The sequence below is a fragment of the Dicentrarchus labrax genome, unplaced genomic scaffold, assembly GCF_905237075.1.
Source record: "Dicentrarchus labrax unplaced genomic scaffold, dlabrax2021, whole genome shotgun sequence".
NCBI classification, from domain to species: domain Eukaryota; kingdom Metazoa; phylum Chordata; class Actinopteri; family Moronidae; genus Dicentrarchus; species Dicentrarchus labrax.
This window is the reverse complement of record NW_026136713.1, coordinates 4,252,843-4,278,355: the sequence shown is the minus strand read 5'-3', so window position 1 is coordinate 4,278,355 and position 25,513 is coordinate 4,252,843. Positions and strand designations below refer to the sequence as shown.

Here is a 25,513-nt window from a genome sequence, read left to right as displayed (position 1 = left end):
CAAGTGTGATTGCACTTCGCACCCACACACAGGCAGTGGAATGAGCTTTGAGTGTCAGGTGGGTGGCAGTGGGGTGATCCAGGGCTATCACTGTAATTAGTGTCTCACACTCTTGTACATACAGAGTGAAAAGCTCAAGTGACTTGCTCAGCTTTTGTCTGTCTAAGTATCAGTACCTCGAGTGTAGCTGCAAATACAGAACACAGAACAAAGAGCATATGTAGATCAGGTTGTTCCTTCCTATCTGAAGAAAAACAAGGACAAGTTGATCAATCTAACCTTGTCGGATACCTGTGTGTGTGTGTGTGTGTGTGTGTGTGTGTGTGTGTGTGTGTGTGTGTGTATGCACCTCTTCTCTTGCTCTTGTCTTCCTATCTGTGCTTGTTATTCTGTCTGTGCTTATCTCTGTCTACTGTACGTGTGAATCAGAGTAGGTGTTGATAGAATTGATATTATACTCTGTTGCCACTCTTATTCAATCAATGAAAGATCTCCCCTTTTTTCAACATTTGTCTCACCTCCTCTCAAACCTCTCTTTCCTCTGCCCAGGTTACCGTATTCGTTTGGGCTCCAGCACAGACAAAAAAGACACCGGCCGTCTCCACGTGGACTTTGCACAGGCCAGAGACGACCTCTATGAGTGGGAGTGTCGTCAGCGCATGTTGGCCAGAGAGGAGAGGCACCGGCGCAAGATGGAGGAGGATCGCCTCCGGCCGCCATCCCCTCCTCCAATCGTCCACTACTCCGAGCACGAGTGCAGTGAACTAGGAGACAAGATCAAAGGTTGACAAACATGAAACATGCACACACTCTGAGGGTACTTAGACTATGCGATCATTCTAGCCAACTGAACAAAAACATGGAAAAGCTCTTACCATTTAAAATCAGAGCTTTTCTTGTCATTAGCCAGGCTAGTGACGAGGCTTTAGGGATGGCAGTTTTTTAATTTAGGTTTAGGTTCGCATTTGTGGTTTGGAGTGATTGAACTGTTGGATGCATTGCCATTCAATTTGGTTTAGTCACTTCTATCTCTTTCAGGATGAATAATAATAACTTTTCATTTAGTACCATCATCAAGTGAAACATTTAATTTATCCAATCTTCTTTAGTCTATGACCAAATTCTTACAAAGCTAATGAACATTCCCACCACCCATGACTAACAATTAGCATAATGTTAGCATGCTAACCTGCTAAATTAAGATGTTGAACAAGTTAAACATTATACCTGCTGAACTTTAGCATGTTAGCATTGTCATTGTGAGCATGTTAGCATGCAAACATTAGCATTTAGCTCAAGTACAGCCTCACACAACCACTCTACACAGAAAGCGTTTAAGCTTGTGTTTTACTTGCGCTGTACAGGTGTAAACACGAGTCAAAGTGTCTTTTACGGTGAAGGTCTATTTTCATCTTTTTATGCACGGAGCTACAGTGATTGTGTGAGGAGCTCAGAGCTGTGCTAAAACACAGATGAGCCACACTCATTGATGTGCCAGAACACATCCTGTGTGGACAAAGACGGAGGATGGAGCTTCTGCTGCTGCTGCTAAAGTGCTGATTTGACTAAGCCTGTGTGGACACGGTGTTAGTCTTGTTGCTTGATAATTTAATGACGTAAACGATTAATTATAAAGATTATTAAAATTGTTGCTCACTAATTTTCTGTTTACTAACTAATTATATAACTAAATAATAATTTTGGCTATAATTTAAATAAATAGTAATCAGGGATCATGCAGGGATGAAAATATGTTCAGGTTGACACTAAATGTATCTGACAATAATCTAAACACACATTTCGTCAAGTGTTCCTTAGTGACTGCAGTCTTTTTCTCATTTGAGTGTCTCTGTGCTTCTGCTTCCTGCTGAGAATTCAAAGTGACTTGATACTTGTTAATCATTTTTCTTGACTGCAAGGAGTTGTACAATAATTTGAAATATTTAAATGCTCTGTGTGGTTGAGTATAGTTCTGATCAGTGTTCAGAGCACATATAAGGAGAGGGTGGGCTGAAGGGGCCGCTGGGATGTGAGAATATCTGGTTGAGCCTTGTGGATTCTTAATGCAATCAGACATCCATTCCTTGTTGATCCCCAGTGACATTCATGTCCTTAGCCTTCCCTCTTTACTATAACACTAAAGCTAGGAAGACACTCACCCTAAAATATCCCCAAGAGATGCACTAGATCTGGAGTGTTGGTAATTTTATGGTAGGTAGATGCCTTGCCTTTTTATTCACATAGCTGATTTATCTGCTAATTGACCACTTAACTATATTCATTCTTATCTATGTGTCCGATTTGTGGAGAAAAAAGTACATTTCTTCTGATCTTCACCGGTTTTGTAGTGATTGGACCAGCTTTTATTTCATTGTTCAATTCACACTCATGTTGGAACCTTTTTGAGTAAAGCAATAAAAGCATGACAGAACAAAATTAATTGAGAAAAGTCAGTGGATGATTTCACAGGAAAATTATGTTTATTTCTTGGATGCAGCACCATTTACCAAACTGTTTCGCAGTTTTACAGCGTGCAACTGTCTTTTTCTTACAGCTGTTCACATAGTTTCTTGGGGTTGACTGTGTTTATGCAATGACACACTTCGCAGCAAAAATTGTATCTTTTTGTCTGGTAAAACTGTTATGTTCTGGATCATTTTCTGCAAGTTTAAAGTGACTATCCCATCTGTTCCATGTCAGAATAGCTCTGACTTAGGGATAAAAGGAAAAATGCAGAGAAACAAAGAGGCGCAGTGTTTTCTAATTGAGTATTTATTTCTCATAAACCAAGGTAATGCATTCTTAAATTTGAATTTGTATATTTATGTTCAGGTAATGCTGCAGCTGAAGACCCATTAAATGAGAATCCCTATCTCACTGGCCTCTGGCCATTGTCAGTGATTGAATACCGCTAATATTCCTCCAGATTGTCTATTAATAATGCCACTGCAGGGGCATGTATTATGAGACCCGAGTCTGCCTATAAACAAACAGGAACACCTCAAGGATTCATGAGATAACACCTTGATTCAATATCTGTAGCTGTGATAGATCATCATTCACACAAGCCGTCTGATGGACCCCACTGTGTGAGTGTGTGTGTGTGTGTGTGTGTGTGTGTGTGTGTGTGTGTGTGTGTGTGTGTGTGTGTGTGTGTGTGTGTGTGTGTGTGTGTAGTTGAGAGCAACACAGAAATTGAGAGCATCTACACAACCCAACTTAAATAAATATAAACCTCCCCAGCTGCTCAATCTGTAAAGATGCTAAGTAATGTTTATGTGTATTCACATGATGCATGTGCGCCGCTGTGTGTGTGTGTGTGTGTGTGTGTGTGTGTGTGTGTGTGTGTGTGTGTGTGTGTGTGTGTGTGTGTGTGGGAGCGTATTCTCTCCTATGCTCCTCTGACTTGTAAGCAGCACAGCGAGGCAGCGAGGACAGGACAACCACAGTGGAATAACAACAATAGAAATCAATAAAGTGTCCTGACATCATCTGATTATTCACCAGACAAAGCAAGAGTACTGCTAAACAACCTGCACTTTGTAAACAGTGTCTATACAGGGTGCTCACCTTCTCTGTAGACATTCGGCGCAGGTTGTTTACCAAAGATATTTATAGGAAAGATGGAAGATGATAGATTTTTACCCTAAACTTTTCTTCCTCCTAACCTCCTCTCCTTGTTATGTTCAGCGTATAGATATGATAATTTTTCTCCTCAATCATTTATTTCATCCGTTCTGTTCTTTGGCTGTTCTTTCCTCCTAAGATGACAGTAAGTTCTTGAAGTTATTTTCATCTCATCATTGTCACGTCCTCATTCTTTCTCCCCAGACACTCCTGGGTGTGACCTGCAGACAACCGAGCATACAACTCAAATAGAATTTGCTAGAGAGCTTGTACGAACATAAAAATAATGCTTAAACATAAATTAAATGTCATTTCAGCGTTATTTAAATACATAGCTTTGATTTGAGCTGAAAGTTGAAATGATGTTTGCTACTTGCCTTCTTTTATGAAACACTTCGACTGTACGTACGTACATTGTGAAATGTTTTCCTCATTTTGGTTGATGTTGAACTTGTTGCCTCCTGTATGTCCCTGATCATCAGATGTTTCCAGGGTAAATTTGAAGAGGCAGCTTTTCCTTGCTCCTAGTGACCCCTAACTCTTTTCCTCTGTCTCCTTTTAGCCAGACAAAACTTAAGTTGGCAGAGGCTCTTCTCATTGTACTTCTGTGGTATTGATTCTGGCCACATTTCTTTTTCTCCTTTCCTCCTATCTTGAGAGTTTGTAAAGGCGGCACATTTATAACCTTTCTTATGTAGACTGCTTTCTCCTTTCTACCTCTGCCCAGATGACAGTAAATATACTGAGAGAAATTTTCATTTTGTCTTACCATGCTTATATTGACCCAGAACCATGCTCTCTCTACCTCATTTCCCCTCTTCCTCCTTAGATGACAATAAGTTCCCTGAATCAGTGCGTGTGCTCCTGACCTGGCTGGAACGCGGTGAAGTCAACCGCAGAAACGCCAACAACTTCTACTCCATGATCCAGTCCTCCAACAGCCACATCCGCCGGCTGATGAGTGAAAAGAGTCAGCATGAGAAGGAGATGGAAGAGGCCAAAGACAAGTTCAAGACCACGATGGCTGCCATACTGGCTCAGTGTGAGTCCTCTCTGCTCAGTCACATAGTGCATGTAGCTGAGTGAGTAGCTTAATGTGAGTTTATTGTACACTTCACTTACCATACTTTCTAGAATATGCATTATATGTTGTGTCTTTTTTAAAAGAGATTTTAAAACTGCGGTTTACATTTTTAAATGTAACACAGCATACACGAGTGGACATTTCATATTAAATCAAGACCATGAGTAGTATCAACAATACACTTCAACACAGCTAAATTACATGAATAGAGCAGTACATTAAAATAACGGATAATATAGTGAATGTATAAGAAAATCAATTAAAGACATAAATGTAAAAACATCATAACATGTGCTTTGAATAAAGGGATTTTTACGAACTGATTTGAATAAAAATCAATCAAAAAGTCACAGGTACGCAGTTAAGAAGGCAGGAATGGGTACAAAGTGCTCACAGCTTTATTTATTAATCATCAGGAGACTGATTGTCTGACTACGTAATGAGTACAGTGAGCTACAATAGTCAAAAAAAGCAAATACTTTTATATCAAGGTCAACAAAAAAAGAACACAACACTAACAGGAGATGCAATTATTGTACAACTGTTGCACCATAACACTAAAAAAACAGATCAAAATAAAAACTTGCACTGAAATTACTGGAGACATACTAATGACACTTTAATGAACAAGCCTTTGAAATTTGATTTGAGCAGGCCAATCCATTTGGGGACAAAATAAAAAGGATCTTTGATTTCAGCTAGTGCACCTGTTATGTCTCCATCAACAGAACATGCTTATGTAAAAGGAGGAACTCAGGACAACTATCATGAAGGCTTTGATCGCAGTGTATGCCAAACTGTGAGTCAAGTTTATTTAGAAATTATCGTGCTGAAAGTCTATTAAAGTACAATGTGTAGCATGAATACAGTATATTTAAAGGGGAAATGCTTTATATTCAACAACTAATTTTTCCTTTACGGTTTTAAGTATTATTGGGTTATTGGTCTCCAGTCCAACTCCAGAGATACTTGACCTGTGACGAAGTCTCTCGAGGTCCTGAGTTGGCAAATTGTGTCTTAAGATGGAAAATTGGCTCTGGCCCCCTGCCACCAGTCGCAGATGCAACATATTACCAGAGAGTTTCCAGGTTAAGGCCATGTGGGCTCTTTGAGTCCATCGCCATCACACATACAGGCACTCTGTAAACTATTTATCCTATGTCACAACCCCGGAGAATAGTGCCCCGTCCTGCAGAATTTACCATTCAGTTAGTGCTATACTTGGGTAACAGGTGCAATCGACCACGCTACGCTGCAGTAATTCCCATGACACTCTGCAGTCTGCCGTTTTATCACAGGTCACCGCTCTATACACAGCATATCAAATGCTGAAATACCCAGAGAGAAATACCATGACATAAATACACTCTCACCCACACATTTTCACACTTACAACGCACACATTGGCTTTCTCTCTCTGCCTCTCTCTCTCTCTCTGTCTCTCTCTCGCACACACACACACACACACACACACACACACACACACACACACACACACACACAGAAAACAAGCAATACTTTACATTAATGAAATATTTATTTTGCATGTTTTGCACACATATGTTCTAGGAAAAACTGAACTTCTAAAAGCTTAATGTAAGACAAAAATAAACCTGCAGATCCTTTTCTTGTAGTTGGAGATGTAAGATGGGTTATTAAGCACACAAGAATAAAATGACTATAATGACAAGCCAAAGTCAAAGCAAAAGTACTGGCTGTTCAGGACCATTACAGACAGAAATAAGATTTAGTAATTTTAGTAATTTCTTAATGACAGTGTTTACATAGTTAGTTGTAGACTTCTGAATCCCTGCCCACATATCAGATTTATTCAGCAATCATTTAGATCTGGTATTGTGCCCACTGACAGCTGCTTCCCTCAGGAGACAGGATTGAGAATGGGGAGTCATCTTTCTACATAGCTTGCTAGATATTTAGCTAGCATGAAAAATAGGGACAGAAAAATGACAACGGGCATAGATGAGATTGGTATGTATATACACATTTTATAAATGAAAACAAATTCTGTAACAATATTTTAAGTGTTTTAAGACTCAATGATTACATATTAACAGCAGCTAAATTACAAGATGGTTTGAAATGAAATTCTGTTTTTCTGTTTTTCTGACACCTCACCATCCCAACAACCACCCCTCCACATGTTATTGTAGTTTGTTAGTTACATTTTATGACGTGAATAATTTCCTAAGATAAGATTTAACTTTTGCGTGTAAAAAATATTTAATAAAGTACTGTGTTGTACACTGTATGAACTCTTTCAGGGTGTAACATAAGTTAATCTACCTTTTATCTCTTCCATTCATTCACATTGTTTATGGTATGCTGCCTCTCTATACTACCGCTACACTGAACACAATGTTCTCCCTTCTCATTTTGTCTGATACGTAACAATGTGTTCATTGTATGACAAGATAAAAGGCACGACAAACTATGAATGGATAGTTGAATGGCAGAAAACAACAATAGTGTGGATCTGTCACCTGAGACCAGGTTGTCACTGTGCTTCTCTGTTTGATGCATATTTATAAGCTTGCTTTTATTGATACCTACGTACTGTATGTTATATTGCTTTCAAAAGGACAGATTGAAGGAGGTTACAACCTCCTAGGACCTTCTCTTTCTTTTCTTTTTCCCTCATTGTATGTCTCTATTTCTCTCTGTCACTCACCCTCACTCTCTTTCTTCCTGGTTCTGTCTCATTAAAGGCCATCCACATCCAACACAATAATCCATACAAACACTTATTTCTATTCATGAGTTTGTCTTTCGCTTGCCGTAGTTCCACCCATGCAAATGTCAACACTGAGATTGGTCTCCCATGAGGCAGTTTTACACACCACACCTGTGAACAAAAGACACATCCATATTTACCAGGCTCTGCTTTTGTTAGAGCTCCTGACTGCCATCCAAGGACACATTATTACACATTCACACTTCTGTCACCTTGAATAGAATTACCTTAATTGAAAAGCTCTGGACAATGTCTTTTTTTTTTTTATTAGACAGTTTACTAAATGCCATAGCAACAAAACATGTACTTCAATAAAATTGCCACGGACAGCTAAGTTTTTTCTGAAGTGTAAAAGTCACTTGTGAATGTATACGAATGCCTATATGTATTGACAATCAACATGAAATTAATAACTACGTACACAGCAAAGTTCAGTCAGTTCACATCAGTTCTCCCCAAAGTGTGCAAAAAAGTGAAATGCACCCACAATGTAGCTATCTGTTACTGCTTGTAAAACATAAAACATTTTGTAAAACAATTATAAAGGTGTCAGTGTGCTCCAACGCAGGTACTTGTTAGATGGTCAAACAGCGTTTGAAACCCCCTCCTCCCACACCTCTCCAGCATTTGATTTTGGGGGGGAGCTGGGTTCAAATTTTTGTAACCTTCTTTTTTATAACTGAAGATCTGACAAGCACAGTGATTTGTCATGCAGCTGTGTGGGCTAAGTTGGATTTCCACCATTATTCGGTTAGCTGGCAACATTTCCTGCAGCAAAATCACAACCACCAAGCATTAACCATCAGTTTAACCAGTTCTATACAATGGGACAAATCTTTGGCTATCCCAGACCTGCCACTGCTTCTTAGGCCATTTAATAAAGTGCTGACGGCCCATTTCACACCTGTTACTGCTAACTGGTCAGGGAATATAGGACCTTATGGTTGTGTCACTGTACGCAGGGGAAATGAAAAAGCCTGACCGGGAGTGTTGCTACTGCCACAGGCTGTGTCGTGGTCCTAACCACAGCTAGTTTCTGACATGTCTTGCTAGGCTTGCCTGCCTTCCATCAAAAACACAGGGGAGATCTCCTGCGTGCTGTGCTCTCACAGGAGGGACAGTTTTACCACTCAGTGAGAGGGAGGAAAAAGGCCAGTTAAACCATTTTCTTCCTCTGTTGTCTGAGTTTACCTCCCATACTACTGCCATGGAAGAGAGGGTGGCTCTGTGTTGAGTTTGGCCTGCATGCCCCCTTCTGGTTGCAGCCAAGTCCAAGGCATATCTCATCAGGAGTGTTGGTTGTTAGTACCGTATAAATATACTGGGACCTTTGTTGAAGATTCTTTTGTTTTTTTCTGCCAATCCTTTGGCCGCTTAAAGTTCTCAAATGAAATTATTTTAATGGATGTCAGCTGGCAGAATGTTTTCTGGCTAGCCCAAGTAGCCCAGAGTCATTCTAAAGTAGTTTTGTCAATTTTAATGTAATGGACATGGACCATTTTCCTGAGCAAATCCTCCTCGCATTATTCCACCATACTTGATCAATCATTTGCTGTGGGTCGATTCCAGGCTGTGACAAATGTGAGTTTTTTCCTCCTCACCAATTAATTGATCTTGCCTTAGACATTAAAATATCACAGGATTTATTAAATTAAAGTATATATAACTGTTTTTGTTTTTACTTTAGCCTATATTAAGTTGGATCAGTCAAAGCCCATTGGTGCTGCTGATACTCTGTTTGTTGAGCAGATTCATTTTGTTTTACCGATTATTTTTCTTTATATTTCTCCAGTCCTTCACAGGCTCTGTAAAAGCTGGGCCCCTAACACTGCACACAAACTGTCGACATGTGAAAGAGAATATGGCATCTACCTGCTTGCTCTAACTCAACCCATGAAAATGTTTTTTGAACAGTTGTGCAGGGCCGCTATCTTTTGTCCCCAATTCAGAAGGACAGCAGGTGTTCATCTGCTTGAGTGCTCACCTGTCCAGGAGCATCAACTTCCTGGGGCTGGCCCTTGTTTGAAGCAGTTAGATTGTTGTTGAGTTTGCCAATAAAATAATTTTGAATGTCAATTTTTCCTGACTGTTTTACGAAGGGTTTAATTTATTTTTATTTTGCCCTATCTGTGATTGCAGTGGGCTTTCACAGCTACCTTTAGCTTTTGTTCTATATGTAGAGGAAAAGATCACAGGTAGCCTAGGTCACCATATATAAAAACATCAATAAATATATAATATCTTAAAATTAGTATTGAGTTTTAATGTTTGCAAGTAGTTTTTGAAAGTTGTTGAAAAGTAATTTCCTTTTTTACATTTTTACATTTTCAATAGCACTGCATATGTTAATACTGACACCTGATATACACATACACACTTACTGCATATACATGCATTTTTCCAAAGCTAAGCTGTGCACAGCACCCAGCTGCAATATAATATTGTAGTGTACAATATAGGAGCACATATATACACCCGTAACATACAGTAAATGCAGGCACCTTGTAGGGAAATGGCAATATCAATACATCATAATCTAGCCTGGAGCTGATCCAATCTTAACACTGAGCATATCAATAGTAGATAGGATGGAGTATGTGAATGCGAGAAGATACAGCAAGCTTGTTGTTTTTATAATGTTGCTGCATTGAGTGATGGAGGGAATCTATTCAGATGAAATGCTGAGTTCACTGTCCTCAGCTGTTGTCTAACAAGATCCTCCAGTAACATGATGAAGAAGAAGAAACAGACGGAGAAGGAAGTCAGCCAGTCAGCAAAAAACATAAAAGAGTTTATCTTGGCATCTTATGAATGCTGAAGTATTTATGAATCTAAATGAATGCCTACTGGCCTGGACAGCCATCACAAAAGTCTGTATTGGCATTTGCTTCAGGTGAGTAGATTAAAGATTGATAACCCAATAACTCAGCATCAGTTACCTGCCAAGTAGCAGAATATCTACAAAAAGAAAATGTCTTTTTGAATCTGCTCTTATTGCTTTGTTGGTTGGGTTTTGTTACAAGGACGTTTATGCTGAAAGCACGGTCTCTATTACAGAAATGAGTATGATTTGCATAGTTTTACTAGATCTTTGAAATATGATGTAAGTGATATAATAATGAGGTAACTGTCTGTATATACGCAGGTATTTATTAATTTGCTTTGCTACCTCATTGCCCTCATGTAGGTTTCAGGCATCAGAAAACTTTCAAAGCCTCAAATATGTTAACTATAGTTTTGTCTTAATTGTCTATGCTCATGTCTTATGATATGATTTGTCAGTCTGATCTGAGTCTCCTGCCTTTCTCCTGTCTCTCTTCTGTAAGCCACATTAAGGTGAACCAGATTTGACAAACGTACAGTTGGACAAACAACAATTGATGTGATCTGTTTGTTGCATGACTGCATATGACAAACAATACCACTATATCGCACACACTCAAAGGCACATCTGCATCTGTGGGTATAGATGACTGAGACTTTACATTCACAGCACCCAACTGCAATATAATTTAACTTGGTGAACATTTTCGATATTATCACCGATTATGTCTCAAATGTCTCCCACCACTGGCGTGCACAGACTTTTTGAAGGGCAGAGGCGGAAAGAAAAAAAAGGCTCTTATAGCGCGTCCACACCACTGTAGAGGGCACTTTAGCACGCATTTTGGCTCCCAAGAGGGCATTTTAGCACTCGTTTTGGCTCCCAAGAGGGCCCTTTAACACACGTTTTGGCTCCCAAGAGGGCCCTTTAGCACGCGTTTTTCAACAATTGGGCCACCCCCCCTGTGCACGCTACTGTCTCTCACAATTACAGCCATATTTCTTATAACCCTGTTACTTTGTGTCAGAGGATGTTGCTTTTTGGTTAAACGTTTCCTCCTTTGCATTTGGGAAGACAATAAAAATTGCATTGTTTTTTTTAATCTGTCAACCTACCATCTTCTAGTGCCAGAAAGTCTGCAAGCTTTAATACAATTTATGCAACCTCCTATTTCCAATTCTATACCATAAAGCATATTTTAATTCACACTGTAAAACTGCAGATGGTGACTAATTTACATTTTAAATGCAAGTTGTTGCAGTAGATGCTGCTAGTCTTTTAATTGATGGTCTCAAGTTACAATTGACTGAAAATTATTTGCTACACTACACAGGATGCAAAACAATACATTTTACAGTATGTTTTATTATCTGAAACATTTATTTCCAATATAACAAGTTCAGTTTCAATTTCAAGAGCATAGCAGCCAGTTTTAGCTCTTATCATTTTTCCTAAGCAACTAGGGATATTTAATGGGCCTCACCATTAGAACCATTTATGTGTCTCAAATAACTGCATCCTTTTAAGAAATAAAGTGCTGCGTAGAAATCTGTTGGGCAGAATATTAATTATTAGCGTGTGTAGGCTAACAGGTGAAGACAATTGAAAATGTTCAAATAGTTATTTTTGTTGTTTTGCCTGGTGGATTCTTGCAAATGCCAGAGGAACTGGATTTTTTCATAGATTATCTGTCTCATGTACTACTGTCAGGACACAGTAACAATTTCAGCAAATATGACAAAGTTATTTTTCTAAAAGTTACCAACCTTATTTCTCTATAAATGTTTTCTATGCACTTGTCAAGACAGCTTTTTTCCCATGTGAAAAGTTTATGAGTTTATGACATGACTACATTTATAATAGTGTCACGTAAGTTTAGACATTGTGTAAATATGTGTATATAATAAAAACAACGTATCAATATTTGACACAGGTCTGAAATGTATACATACTGTAGACATGGATATTTTTTCCAGCTGACTTCATTGTTTTACTCCTCTGTTCCTTTCCTCTAAATCTACACATTTCTTCCTACACAGTTGAACAGATTGTATCTGTATTCCATGCTGCATCCAAACAAAAGGCATGGGACCATTTCTCCAAAGCACAGCGGAAGAACCTGGACATGTGGCGCAAGCAGGTTGAGGTTGGTATTTTAATTATCCTGTAAGATTACTTGATTTTTTTCCCCCTGCATCTACAGGTATGTCTGTAGCTGTATGTAGTTTCAGTGAGGACATAGTGTGTTTTTGCAAATGCAAAGTAGAAAAAAAAACTGCAAGGGTTTTAAAATTGAACCCTGAGGAAGTCCAAAGTGAGGAAGTTCTACTACTGGAACCTCTATTCCTGATGGCAACCTGGAACTTTATGTGACCAATTAAAACTGCATAGTTTAGAGTTTCAAATGCTGAACCAAAAACAACATCAACTATAATTTCAAAGATCTTGGCCCACAATTAAGCAAAGGAAGGGAAGCCACCCAGACCAGCCTACAAAGGGCTATATGGGTTCTTTCCTCTACAACGAATCAACCTTAAACTAAACCTAACAAACTGTTATTAACAGTGAATTTGTATCTGGATATCTTATACTAATAAGGAAATATGCATGTTAATGGAAGGTGAGAAATAAATACATTTCAACACATAGCAGGCGGAATCAAGCATGTTTATTAATAACAGTTTGTAAACGCACCATTCAAAGTTGGCCCCTTCTTCCCGGTTCAATTGAGAGCAGCGATGGTAGAACAAGGTAGACAGTGAGTGCAATGAGGGAGCACTGTTACCAAGAACAAAGCAGTGAATCAGAGAAATAAAATGTTATTTTCTGGTTATGTTCTAAAGCACCTCCATACATCTGCTCAATCCTGCAGAAGGTGTGCATTGTCGGATTTTTTACTGAAGCGGCACTGTCTGCTGTGTGCAGCTCAGCCTGCCCTCGGTCAAACAGACACACAGACCTGCAGCTCTTTATACATCCATAGTCTCACATAGCCAGAAAACTGTGTTTTACTGTGCTGGAGAGCAGAGGAGAGAGATGCAGACCACAATCTGCTTGCTACGTTTTTTATAGTCCCAACCCCAAAGGTTGACACTCAGAAACGTCACGAACACAGCAAGATAATAAAATACAGGCAGAGAACAGGGTCTCTGCAGATACAGACACTGCCACACACCTCCAGTGGGTAAGTGAAGATTGAGAGCGATTTTGGTTGTATGAGTCTATACATTGGGGTTTTGTTTTTTGCGGGGAGCGGGGTCCTACTCAGTATTCCTTCAAAGTCACAAGTTTCCCTATGACATTTTGGTTTCATATACTGCCTGGTGTCATGTATGAACGAGGTACAAAAGTTGCATTTTTGCATGTTTTGTTTGGGCAGGAAATTGAGAAACTGACAGGAGTTTGCTTTTCTTATCATTTACTATCAGACAAACACCACATCATTTGTGGTGAAGATTTGTGTTTAAGTCTGTGTGAGTCTGTGTTGTGTTTAACAGAGAGTGCAGCATGAAGTGTATATCTGCGTGGTGTTGAAGTTTTGATTTGCTGAGAGTCTCTTAATGCATGAGTGTCGAAACAGTTGAGTTGGGGTTGTAATCAACAACCAGATATCTTACACATACACATACACATACACATACACACACCGTTTCCTGCCCTTCATTGCAAATCAAGCTTTGTCACAGCATGTTGCTGAAACATTGTCTCTGTTGAATGTCAATGAGGCCCAATTCTTTGTGAATATTCATGTACAGTATCAAAAGAGAATAGCGTTCATTCTCCTCCATCCCCTGCAGAACTATGAAAATGCTAATAACTTTCCAGAAATAGATCTATGACATTAACGAGCATTCAGAACCGCTGCTGGGAGCTGTCCACGTTAGAGTGTTGATACATTAATCACACTTTACACTTTAACCCACGAATATTGATTTGCTGTTAGGCGGAGCACCATGCCTCTACACATTGTTGTTAACTCCCCGGTGTAATGACAATAGCCTTTGCATCAGAGGTTGTAGTGTGCAGGGTGAGTGTATGTTCAGAACCCAATGTTTGTTACTGCTGCTGTTGAAAAGCCTCTTGTGTTCAACATAAGTGTAAATCAGCTCCCGAATTATTCTCGGTGCCTCAGTCAGGCTGGGTGTTGTTTTCCGTCACTGTATCTGTAATAAGACAAACTGCCTCACCATCTGTACACCAGACGAACTACAGCAGAAATATACAGCTATAACTCTATTGCAGCTTCATGGGTGATTTATACCTTTGCCTAATTAAAGCAAATCTACATCTAAAAAGTCACTCTTTATTCCTGTTTCGCTTAGTTTTGGTCTTTCTCTATTTCTGTAACTATTTCCATCCTTTTATGCGTGCTGTCTTTGAATTAAAAAACACCTTTACAGATATAACTGTTTTTATCCTCCATATCAATCATCCATGCTGTGTTATATCTACTGTAGATGTAAATTAAGTTTTTAAACTCAGTTTATTTAAAGTTTTTGTAAGCCACTTTTTATGATGCTCAGTTAGCATCCTAGTATGCTGATATTACCATTCAGCCCAAAAGTGAGATCATCTTCCCCATTTCAGCAAATCCCCAGAATAAATGTTTAACTTACAACTGTACAAGTTAAATTTCTAGTGACAAAAAGCCTCCAGTGAACGTAGGAATTATGGTCGGCACAGCAAAATTTCAGACTTTAATATGGCAGCCTGCTGTTCGTTTCTTGCTTCATACTGACAGTAAATGTTGGCCTAACCATGAATGTGGTTAGTACATTATCTTATCGTTTTGCTTTTTCTGTAACCATGATAACAAAGGTCTCTTGAAGTTGTTTTTGTGCCTAAACCTAAACAAAACCTTAACTATTGCGTTGTCAGAAGACCAACGATGTCGTCCTGCCAATAACAGCAATAGACAGAAATATTATTTCCATATCAAAGGTTTTGTTACATTTGTTAAATATTCACACTGCTTGAAATGGTACACATACAAAAACAACATTTGTAAGTTTGGTGAAAAGTTTGATGTAGTTACTGAAAACCATGGCGAACCTGCCTTTGTATTGTAGCAGCGTCTTGGCGCCTGCTGCAGAGGAAATCATCTGCACAAGCAAAATGTCACGTTCTTTCTTGCTCTCACTAAGGTGGAACTTGTTATGTCTCTTAAGGGACAACAGTTTTTCCTCCCCTCTGACATGGCACCGGAAATTGAAGTGGACAAATTGAAAAGTAGATGGTTGAGGAAAAACAAATGTAGAGATGTAAACACCATTGCAGTTATTGCATGTTGTGCTTTTTGAGTTGTTATTCTACCCTGTAAACAACACAATTGTGATGGGTTTTTTAGTAGTTGCGTGTCACATATATAATAAACAGGCATTAAAACAGGTTGTTTTTTTGTAATGTTTAATTCATGGCTACTCTGAAACATTGTAGGATTGCATTTGAGGAGATTCTCACTGTGAACAGCAAGACGTTAGATTCATGAAGGATTACAGTGCTCTTTGATCTTTAGTTCTTTAACATGCTCAATAGCCTGTTTTAATCCCACTGTCTTTTATCTGTTATATACTTTCACACTGTATTAACCAGAGTAGAAAGTCCTTGCACCCTCCAATGTGATAACAGAACAGATGCATGCTCATGTTGTCTGTGTCTGTGTGTGTCTGTGTGTGTGTTCATATTTTTCTCTCCTTGGTAGCTCAAATGCAAGTATGTGGTTGACATGTTACCTTCTTACCACTTCCTACCTGTGACAGATACAGCATAAGCTTGTATGCATGTAGAATGGTGTCATTCACTCCACCTGGTCCAGATGTTTGCGTATATTTAAAGACTACATGTCTGCAAGTCTGGCCCCTGTTAACCTTGAGCTGACACCCCGACGACATAAAACAGATGGCTGTGTGTGTGTGTGTGTGTCTGTGTGTGTGTGTGTGTGTGTGTGTGTGTGTGTGTGTGTGTGTGTGTGTGTGTGTGTGTGTGTGTGTGTGTGTGTGTGTGTGTGTGTGTGTGTGTGTTAAGGACTTTTTGCATATTGCTGTGGTATGATATTGTTTTATGAGCAGTACAGAAGGTATACAGTATATCCACAATAAAAATATGTAACTGCTTCTGCTTTTGTGTTTTGTAGGAGATTAGAAACATGCACAACGAGCAGCTGATGGGCATCAGGGGAGAAGAGGAGATGGAAATGTCTGATGATGACATGGAAGACTTGTCCGCTACCAACAGCAAAGACTCTGAGGACTCAGGTAAAAATATCTTGGCTGACACTGAACAATGTGTACAGGTGCTGAATGAGGTAGTATACTGTCTCATGATATCCTACCAACCAATCACTAATGTTTCTGCTAAAAGCTGAGTATCTGTGCAGCAAAAGAAATTGATATTCTAAGTGTAATATAACATATACACACACACACACACTCATAAACTGTATGTATATATACTTACACCTCTGAAGGGATATGGATACATTTATTTTTAGGTGCATTTCAAGTTTTATAGTTGTAGCATTCCACAGACAGAAGGGAATCAACAGGAAAGTAAGTGAAGGGACAGTCAACGAGAGAGAAAGCTGCAAGCCTTAAACAGCTGTTTGTACTCATCTCCCCCTGCTGACATTGACAGAGAATCGTTCATATATTCAGAAAATATTTAGTGCCCTGCCAGTGCTACGTTCTTATGTGAGTGCTGTGTTTAATGCATTTATTATTTGATTATGAAACAGTAACCATATGTTGTTGTTATTTAGCACCTCAAAAAATATTAGGCTCGCCAATTTCCACCATGACCAACGTTAAAGGTCCAATATGTAGGTTTTATTGGCATCTAGCTGTGTAGTTGCAAATTGTAACTCACTGGTTTCACCCGCCCTTTCTAACTTACCTGCCTATATCTATATCTGCTAGAGCCTCCTCAATGTTAAACACTTGTCTTTCAAAACACTAAATGCGTAGGCCGACCCTATTCAGCTATGGACAGTTCACAGCAAGTTTATTCCTGTTAAGAAGATTATTTATTGTTGACTGTTGTTGAATCCTGAATAGAGGATATAACTGGTTGGTAGAAAATGGGTACTCTTGAGATGGAGAAGTGCATCTCAAACATTCCTAATAGTTCCCTGTTTGGAGCCACGATTACAATGTCTTTGAACTATTAATTTTACCTCCACTTTCTATCTTGCCATAATATTTTTAGCTACTAATTAATTATGGATATTTGCGTGCGCTATGTGCATGAATGTGACTACGTAGCAAGGTGAACTAAATATAACAGGTAATGCAAAACTTATTTTAAGTTACATTTCAGCTACTCATAGTTTTAAGTATTTTCATTCAAATTTCATACTACCAGGGGGCGCCTGGTTAGCTCAGTTGGTAGAGCTGGGGACCCATGTATGGAGTTGCTGCGGCGGCAACCAACCTGCGGCCCTTTGCTGCGTGTCATCCCCTCTCTCTCTGCCCCCCTTTCCTGTCTATGTTCGGCTAAAAAAAAAAAAAAAAATGTCATACCACCAGTTGCACACGTACCATAGGTTAAGAACCAGTGGAATACAGAGGGAGTAGGTTCAGCATGTTGAACCGCCATGTTTATACAGTAGCCCAGAATGGAGAAAACAAACACTGGCTTTAGAAAAGGCCTTTCGTGGTTGTGAGGTTTGTGTGCGGTAGGGTTGGGCAATTGGACGAATATATCAGCTATTGGCGATTGCCAATCGTTGTGTTTTTTGTAATTAATTTTGCAAATTGAATGGTCTGCCTCTAAAGAATGAGAGACACTCAGACGGATGTTCAGCGGCGCAGTTCACACACTGAACCATTAAATGACTGAGAGGAAAACCAGCTGTAGAGCCATTGTAATTTCACATGTAACAGCAGTGAATTAAGGGTTTATTTCAACTACTTTGAAGACAGGGGATACAGTAACAAGGTGATTCACAGAGGCTCCAAACAAAGCTCCAGGGAAGACGAGGACACAGCAGGGACAGCCCAGGACAGGAGAGGGACAGACTGGGAGAGGAGGAGAGGCATGAAGCCGGTATAGAGGAACAAGGGAGGTTGGGGGCATCAGAGAAGCAGCAACAGCGTGTAGAGCCAGAAAATGTTCACATCTAACTCTGTCAGATGGTTAGACACCAGAATTGGTGATTGTTGAACAGTGTAAACAGTGTGGTTGGTGAGTTTTATTTAGTTTCTGTCAAGTTTGAATGAAGTGTGCTTTAGGATTGCTTAACAAGGTCTTAGTTCAGTATAAGAGAGAAACTTAGAATTCAGAAGGTGTACGATTGTATTTTCTGTTGAATGCAGAAAAAAGGTGCTTTTCTTGTCCTTTCTTGACATTTAGTGAGTTTATTTTCTTTATTAAAGCTGTTAGACCCTGTTGCATGTAGTGAACTTGCCGCTCACCTCCCAGCTGAAACAACTGGGGCGGTGATTGGGGGGCGCATATATCATGTTTGTTGGACTGACATTGGCTGGTTGGAAAATTACAACATATCGCCCAACCCTAGTTTGCAACCACCTTAGTTTGTCCTACGTGCTCGGAAGGTGGAGCTATATTTAATTGGTTTTAAGCAGCATCTTCATCACAAGATGACATTAAATCCTACACACTGATCTTTTAATGCGGTGTGCATCTGATGTTGTCTTGTGTCTGCGTTATATAACATGGCTGATCTAAATGAATTATTTCTAGCAGAATTCTTTCTATATGTCTGGCTAGAATAGCAGCGACCTTTAATCTTCATTAAGGACACTTAGAGGACTACAGCTAGAACTTATCCTGTCCTTCCTTTGGAATTACAGGGAGGATGGCCTCTCTCCATGAATAGGGAATTTCTCCCTCCTTCAGCATCCAATTCAATGTATTCCGTAGCAAAGGGATCAATGATTCCCTGAAAGATTTGTTCCACTCTGAGGTGTGCGCATCCGTGCCTGGGGACTTGTTAACCTTTAGTCTTGAAATTGCTGTTTGTTTCCTCTGCTGTAATTTTTGCTGTCAAGGCCAGTTTCATTTTTCACCATACGTATCTAGATTTCCGTTATCATTTCTTCCTTCATACGTCCTTTCAGTACATTCACATTCAATCTCCAGAGACGTTGTTAGGTGAGTCTCTATTCTGTCCATCTTCATATTATGTCTTAGCTTACACCTTTTAATTCGATTGAGCACCCTATTTACATCATAAGAGGCTCCCTTAATCACATTTTCTGTATCTTTATCCTTCCTTTCTTTCCATAGATACCCCTTATTCTAGAAAAACAGGAAGAAACAGTTAACATTTGGACTAAAGTAAAGAACTTCCTTTAGTATGGTCTACTTTTCAACCTTTTCCGAGCTCTGTTGACTATTTGGCTCTGAGGAACGACCTCCGACCCCTGGGGGGAGGGGACCCTCGCTGCTAATATTGGCTTGGTTCATATATCCCCAACAGCTCCATAAAAGTAACCCCAGCTTTTAAAATTTGCTTTGAGTACATGACACTGTCAACTTAAAACATTCTTATGTAGAATGGACCTACCTTTAAGATGTTAAGGTCAGTTGGATCTTGACCTTAAAGTCCTGTGTCCCATCTCAGTAGTTGTAGTTTCTATTTGTATCCCAATCCTGCCTCCGTCGGCTCGTTTGCCAGGTTAGGCATGTCACCCTCTGTTTCTCCCTGGTAAAACACAATGTTTTGCTGGAAACGGCGTCTGGAAGTGTATTTTTTTGGCTCTGTGTATTCTTTCCTCTATGATCCAAAAATAGTCTGCTACCCTTGTACATGAAGCCCTTTTTCTGCCATGCTATATTGATCATTTCTTCTTTATTTACGAAACTTTCACCACAATTGATCTTGGAAGAGAATCTTTTGGCTGCGAACTCAAAGCACAATGAGCTCTTTCAATTTTGAGTATGAGGACCAGTTCCAGTCCTCCCTGATGTGTTCTCCTCTGCTCTTTTGTTCACTAATATTATCCTAATATCTTAATATTGTACCTTCTTGAGTGTCATTCTTGGCCTGGCAGTCTGATTTCTACCTGCTCTTGTAGTTTCAGGAGCTCCAACGGAGCATCCTCTATGTCCTGAACACGTTAACCTCGCTTCCAGCAATGTTTTTCTATTGCAATTTTTCAACGTGTTCAAGAAAGTTCTGGGAAATGAAATCAATTAAATTGGTTGCACATTACAACTGTTTGTCACAAACAAGCCCCTGGAAAGCACAAAAATCATTGAATCTTAAATCACATACGCACACACAGAACCTGGCCTGCATTACCTCTGAAAAGAACCTGTAATCTGATATTAGAAACAGGCAACACAATAAGAGATAAATAAGCTGTGCAGAACAGGAAATAGAGCTAATCTTTTGAAATCTCCTTTCTGCCCGCCCTTTAGGCTTCATATTGGGAGATGTTTTGTTATTATTACTGCAGTAAATCTCTGCACTGATAAATCTGATATGCCACCAAAAAAACTATAAAATTAAACGGGGAATAACACTAGTATTGCTGAAGCTTGATCTAATAGAAATATGCCATATTATGGGCATTCTTTGATAAATGATGTAGCTGGGTAAACAGTACACAATGTGTGCACAGACATATATGCACAAAGCTGAAAAAGAAATCTCAGATCTCAAGTTATGTCTCAGGGTTTTCTGTCACGACACACAGATTAATGGGAGAATAATCTTTTATTCCTCTCTTGGCGTGGTGCGTATGTGTGTGCATGCATGCACAAAGGTACGTGTGTTTGTTAGTGTTGATAACATTCCTCACCGGGGAAATTCAGTTCAAGTATATGGGGGAATTGGACAGTATCTGACCAAACTGTTGGCTTTCCTTGGGCAGCAAAGTAATAAGACTTGATAATCAATACCATCCTCACTCCTCCCTGTCTCAGTGAATACTGCTGGGGGAAAACAAACACCCACACACTTGCACACAAGCTGGTGTCTCCAGATCCATCTTTATATTTCCATAAATCAGTAATTTAATCATGGGTCCACACATAGTTTAAGAAAAGAAAAAAAACATATCCCTCAGTGTGTTTCTCAACACACATTTCAAATGTGCAATTTAGAGATACTGTGGGATCTTAATGTGATTCTCATGTTATAGAGTCATTGAGGTGAAATTGAACACAATTAGGGATATTGTAATCTATATGCTCATCTTCTATACAGTCTATGATTGTTACTTATTGGCACCAATCTGGATGAAATATTAGACATCTTATTACAGGATGTCTTTCGGATTCCTGACAGACAGTGAAAGTGATTTGGTTAATAACAGGAAATGTGAATGATGTTCTGAAATCCCTCTTTACACCATCTGTAGGAATCAACTATGGAATTGTACTATATTTTCCAGTTTAGTTGATTGTAATGCTGGACCGAATGAGCCGTATTCACACGACTTTTCTCAAATTCTTCTTACTTTTGTTCAAGTGGAACAAGTGAGTGCCCTCAAAACAAAACAAGCCGGGGTTCATGAAATATGCATTTATCTGTGAACTATGAAGACAAACTGTGTATTTTTGTGATTTTCTTTCACACTGTGGCAAGCCCACAAGTGGTCTGCTGATTTAAGAGAGGAAAAAGCAGTTTGATTTGAAGTGAAGTTAAAACATTTCAGAATAAAACTTAAAATGAGTGTAGTTTGTGTGCTACAGATGCAACAAGTGGACATCAGGGCACCGGCAAACCATCAAGCTACCCAATAAGGATGAATCAGGAACAAGTAAATAATAGGAAACACTGTCTTGCCTCCAGCAGTTGATTTGATTCAAGCAGCAGATGGTAAGCTCAGACTTTTATGTAGTAGCGTGGATTATAACTGTAGCTCCTTACAAAAGCTTAAAGGCACCATGTATACTTTATCAGAAGGTGTCGAACAGCTTCAGAACCTCCATCTCCCCACATCTTTCTTACATTGGACTAGTGGGCGTTTCGACATTCACACCCATGCTGTACAGCTGTGTGTGAAAGGAGCCGGGGTTTGAACTCTAAAGCTCCCTTTTTTAATTTTTTACAATTTCTGCCACTTTTCATGTTTATGATACTATGAGTGCACCATTATCTCCGTGTTTAAGCGATATCATGTCTCGCTCTTTCTGTGACAGCTGGCTTTTCACGTCATTCATCATCTGTGCCCGTTTGGATCAGCTATTAACAGTCTTGCCTTCCAACCTCATCCGACAATACATTATATTAGCAAATTTTTTTTTAGCCTAACCCAACCCTAATGTCTACTATGTCCCCCTGCACACAGATGCATGATGGTCAGTCTGTCTGCTACTAAAGGGAGACAAACAAAAGAGACAAACCTAGAGAGCAATGACACATTAATTAATTTAACTTCATTTCAGTCAGTGGGTAAGCTCATAATGCAACATGCATCTTAAAATAGATATTCAAATATTGCCTGAAGCAGACATGATTATTAATTAACAGTCAGTTGCCAGCGTAATGTGCTGCTTCAAAAATTACTGGAGGTAAGTTCTTCAAATTAAACCCAGACCATTAGAAACATAATCTTAACCATAAAATTAATGAAATGTCCTGCACACAGTATGTAGGCCAACCCTTCGCCTATACTGGAGGGTACATTTTTGCGGTTTGCACATTTTTCGACTTTCAGCCTCTATTTGTGAATGTACTAAAACATCTGATTTGGGGTATTTATTAATATATTAGCAGTGGATTTCAGATCCAAATCAAAAAATCGTCTTTGTTCTGCTTCCTGTCGCACTGAGGTCACTGTGAATTCAATTTCTTCAGAAGAGTTAATAGGAAAAAAAAGAATAGGAAAAATAACAATCCTATTGAAGTCAAAAGCCTATTTAGAGATAAAAGGCACTTTTGGCATTTTTCAAAAGGGATTGTATTTCAGTGCCTGCATGGGAACATAATTTCTTAAAGGCTCTCATACTCTGCATTTGGTTCAGAAATGTAAAAGGAGGAGAATCATTCTTTGTCTAAAAAGCCTCTGGGAAATTTCTCTACACTTTTCCTGTTATGGAGATTAAACCGAATTAATTGTTGCACCAGTGTTCTGAAAAATGTTATGCTTCTGTATGATGAAAAAAGAATAAAGACTTGTGATAATATCACTTACAGTATAAAGTCGGTAGATAGCGATAACGGTACGTGTTATGTTAGGTTTACAGATGCTTCAATATGACAGCTACCAAGTGCATAATTGGTGAAAATGTAATCTATTTCCGAAAATAAATCTCAAATATGAAAGTCAGAGTTACAGCATAATGAAATATTAACTCTCTTTAAAACAACGGAAACATGTTTGTGTTTCTTGTTTATGTCTGAATTGGGAACCTACAGGGAGAGATTCTTTCTGAGTCAACAGAACAATAAAGTTTGGCATTTAGATAGAAACTAGATTAAATTCTTTCCAATCTAATAATGTGTCATTGTGTGTGTTGGTGTACCATCTGAATCTGTAGGTGTTTCCCAAGCAGAGGCCTTAAAGGAGGAGAATGACTCCCTGCGCTGCCAGCTCGACGCCTACAGGAACGAGGTGGAGCTGCTCAAACAGGAACAGGGCAAGAACCAACCAATCAGGAGTGAGGAGGACAACACACACTCTCAGCAACTCAGCTTCCTACAGCAAGCTCTACAAGGCATGCAGAAGGTAAACAGATGCTTCATACATCAAGTTGAGAATGCAAAAGACTTACAGGTCATTAGGGACTGGGAATTAGTTTGTACGAAAGATTGCGAAATAAGAGCATTTATTTTATCCTTTGATTCAAGTTTAGACCACTAAATAGAAGTTTAAAATGAGCAGTTTATTACTGGTTAATATGAAACTAAATACAATAACGTTGTTAGTGTTGCGTTCAAGTCTTTTTTTCCCCTCCCGTGTACAGTATAATTTCCTCTTTTTTTGCTACTCTAATAATAAGAGATCCCTCGACAATCTTGATTCCAAAGCACTCTTGAAACAAGCTGATTTGTTTTGAAAGCCGGTGAAATTATGCTCCCTCAGTCGTACTTGGAATTTATTCATTCATCAGGAAAATACAAAGTAAAACAAAAGCTGCATTTCAGTCACACTGGAGGTACTTTGACAGGGCATGAGAAGAAACCTCAGACATTTTCTGTGTGGTTCCATTCAGCATGAGTTAAATTTGCATTGTTGTGAACACAGCTGTACGTGAGACTGTGGACTCATAGGTAGTGGTGGGACTTCAATGGAAACCATCAGCTTATCACAGCTGACAGTAATCAGTAATTCAATCAATGATCAGACTGTACCTCAATGCAGATCGTCTCCAGCGCTATGATGACACTGCAAAATTACCCGAATGTACAGAAACGAGCTGAGGCAGTCATTTTCAGAGAGATCAGTGTTTATCAATGTTGTCACGTTTGTCAGTACACTCTGAAACTAGCATAAAAGCTGTTCACATAAAGTATAAATGACCTCTTGAAGCTTTCCATCCAGCAACAGGAGAAATATGCAGTATTTGTTACTGAAAATGAACCTGAAACAAGAAGAAGAAAATGCTCTTTTTCCAGGCAGTGTCAAACTTTGGAAAACTGGATATCAGAGATTTCGAGGGTCAGGGCTATGGTCACTTTACGTTACATGAGGCAATGCCAGGTGTATTTAAAAAGTAGATTAAGTGAACACACCTGTGTAGGTAGACAGTGACTGTGTAGGGCTGGTGTTAATGGCGCTGTTAATTAAAGCTGAATCAATTCACAGATTTAAAGATCAACAGAAATTAATTCGTAATCGTCTGAGCAAAAATGGCTTCCATTTTTTTCTAATTTCTGCTTCCAGTCTTTCCAAAGTGAGGATTTGCTGCTTTTCTCTGTTTAATATAATTATTATATATTTATAAATTGGGAAAATTGAAACCTTGTAAACTGCTGCTGTTCTTTGTGATATAGTATGTTGGTACATTGAAAATCTAATGATTTTAGAACGTTATTCAAACAAAGACATTTAAATATGAGTATTTCTCACATTTCAATTTTTTGAGACAAAACAACTAATTTATCAATTAAAAAAATAATAATCATCAGATTCTTTGATAATGAAAATAACTGTTAGCTGCAGCCCCTGTGTTAATGCATGCTTTAGCCCCTGTATGTATGTATTTCCTTTCCTGTCATATATTACTCACATCTCCCACGGCACTAACATACAGTATACACTCCATGCTTTATAGTCATGTTTGACCTTCAGACTGATTTAATTTATAGCTG

General features: G+C 39.0%; 1 protein-coding gene across 2 annotated transcripts in view; it reads left to right on the top strand.

Annotated features, from left to right (window-relative positions):
• LOC127374768 (ecto-NOX disulfide-thiol exchanger 2-like) overlaps positions 1–25,513 on the top strand; it is a 166,421-nt gene that overhangs the window by 124,446 nt on the left and 16,462 nt on the right. For both annotated transcript variants that reach the window (XM_051420344.1, XM_051420343.1), the window contains 5 exons: positions 550–783; positions 4,457–4,669; positions 12,327–12,433; positions 16,421–16,541; positions 23,740–23,927. In XM_051420344.1, the coding sequence (XP_051276304.1) occupies positions 550–783; positions 4,457–4,669; positions 12,327–12,433; positions 16,421–16,541; positions 23,740–23,927 (863 nt within the window). The remainder of the gene's footprint in view (positions 1–549; positions 784–4,456; positions 4,670–12,326; positions 12,434–16,420; positions 16,542–23,739; positions 23,928–25,513) is intronic.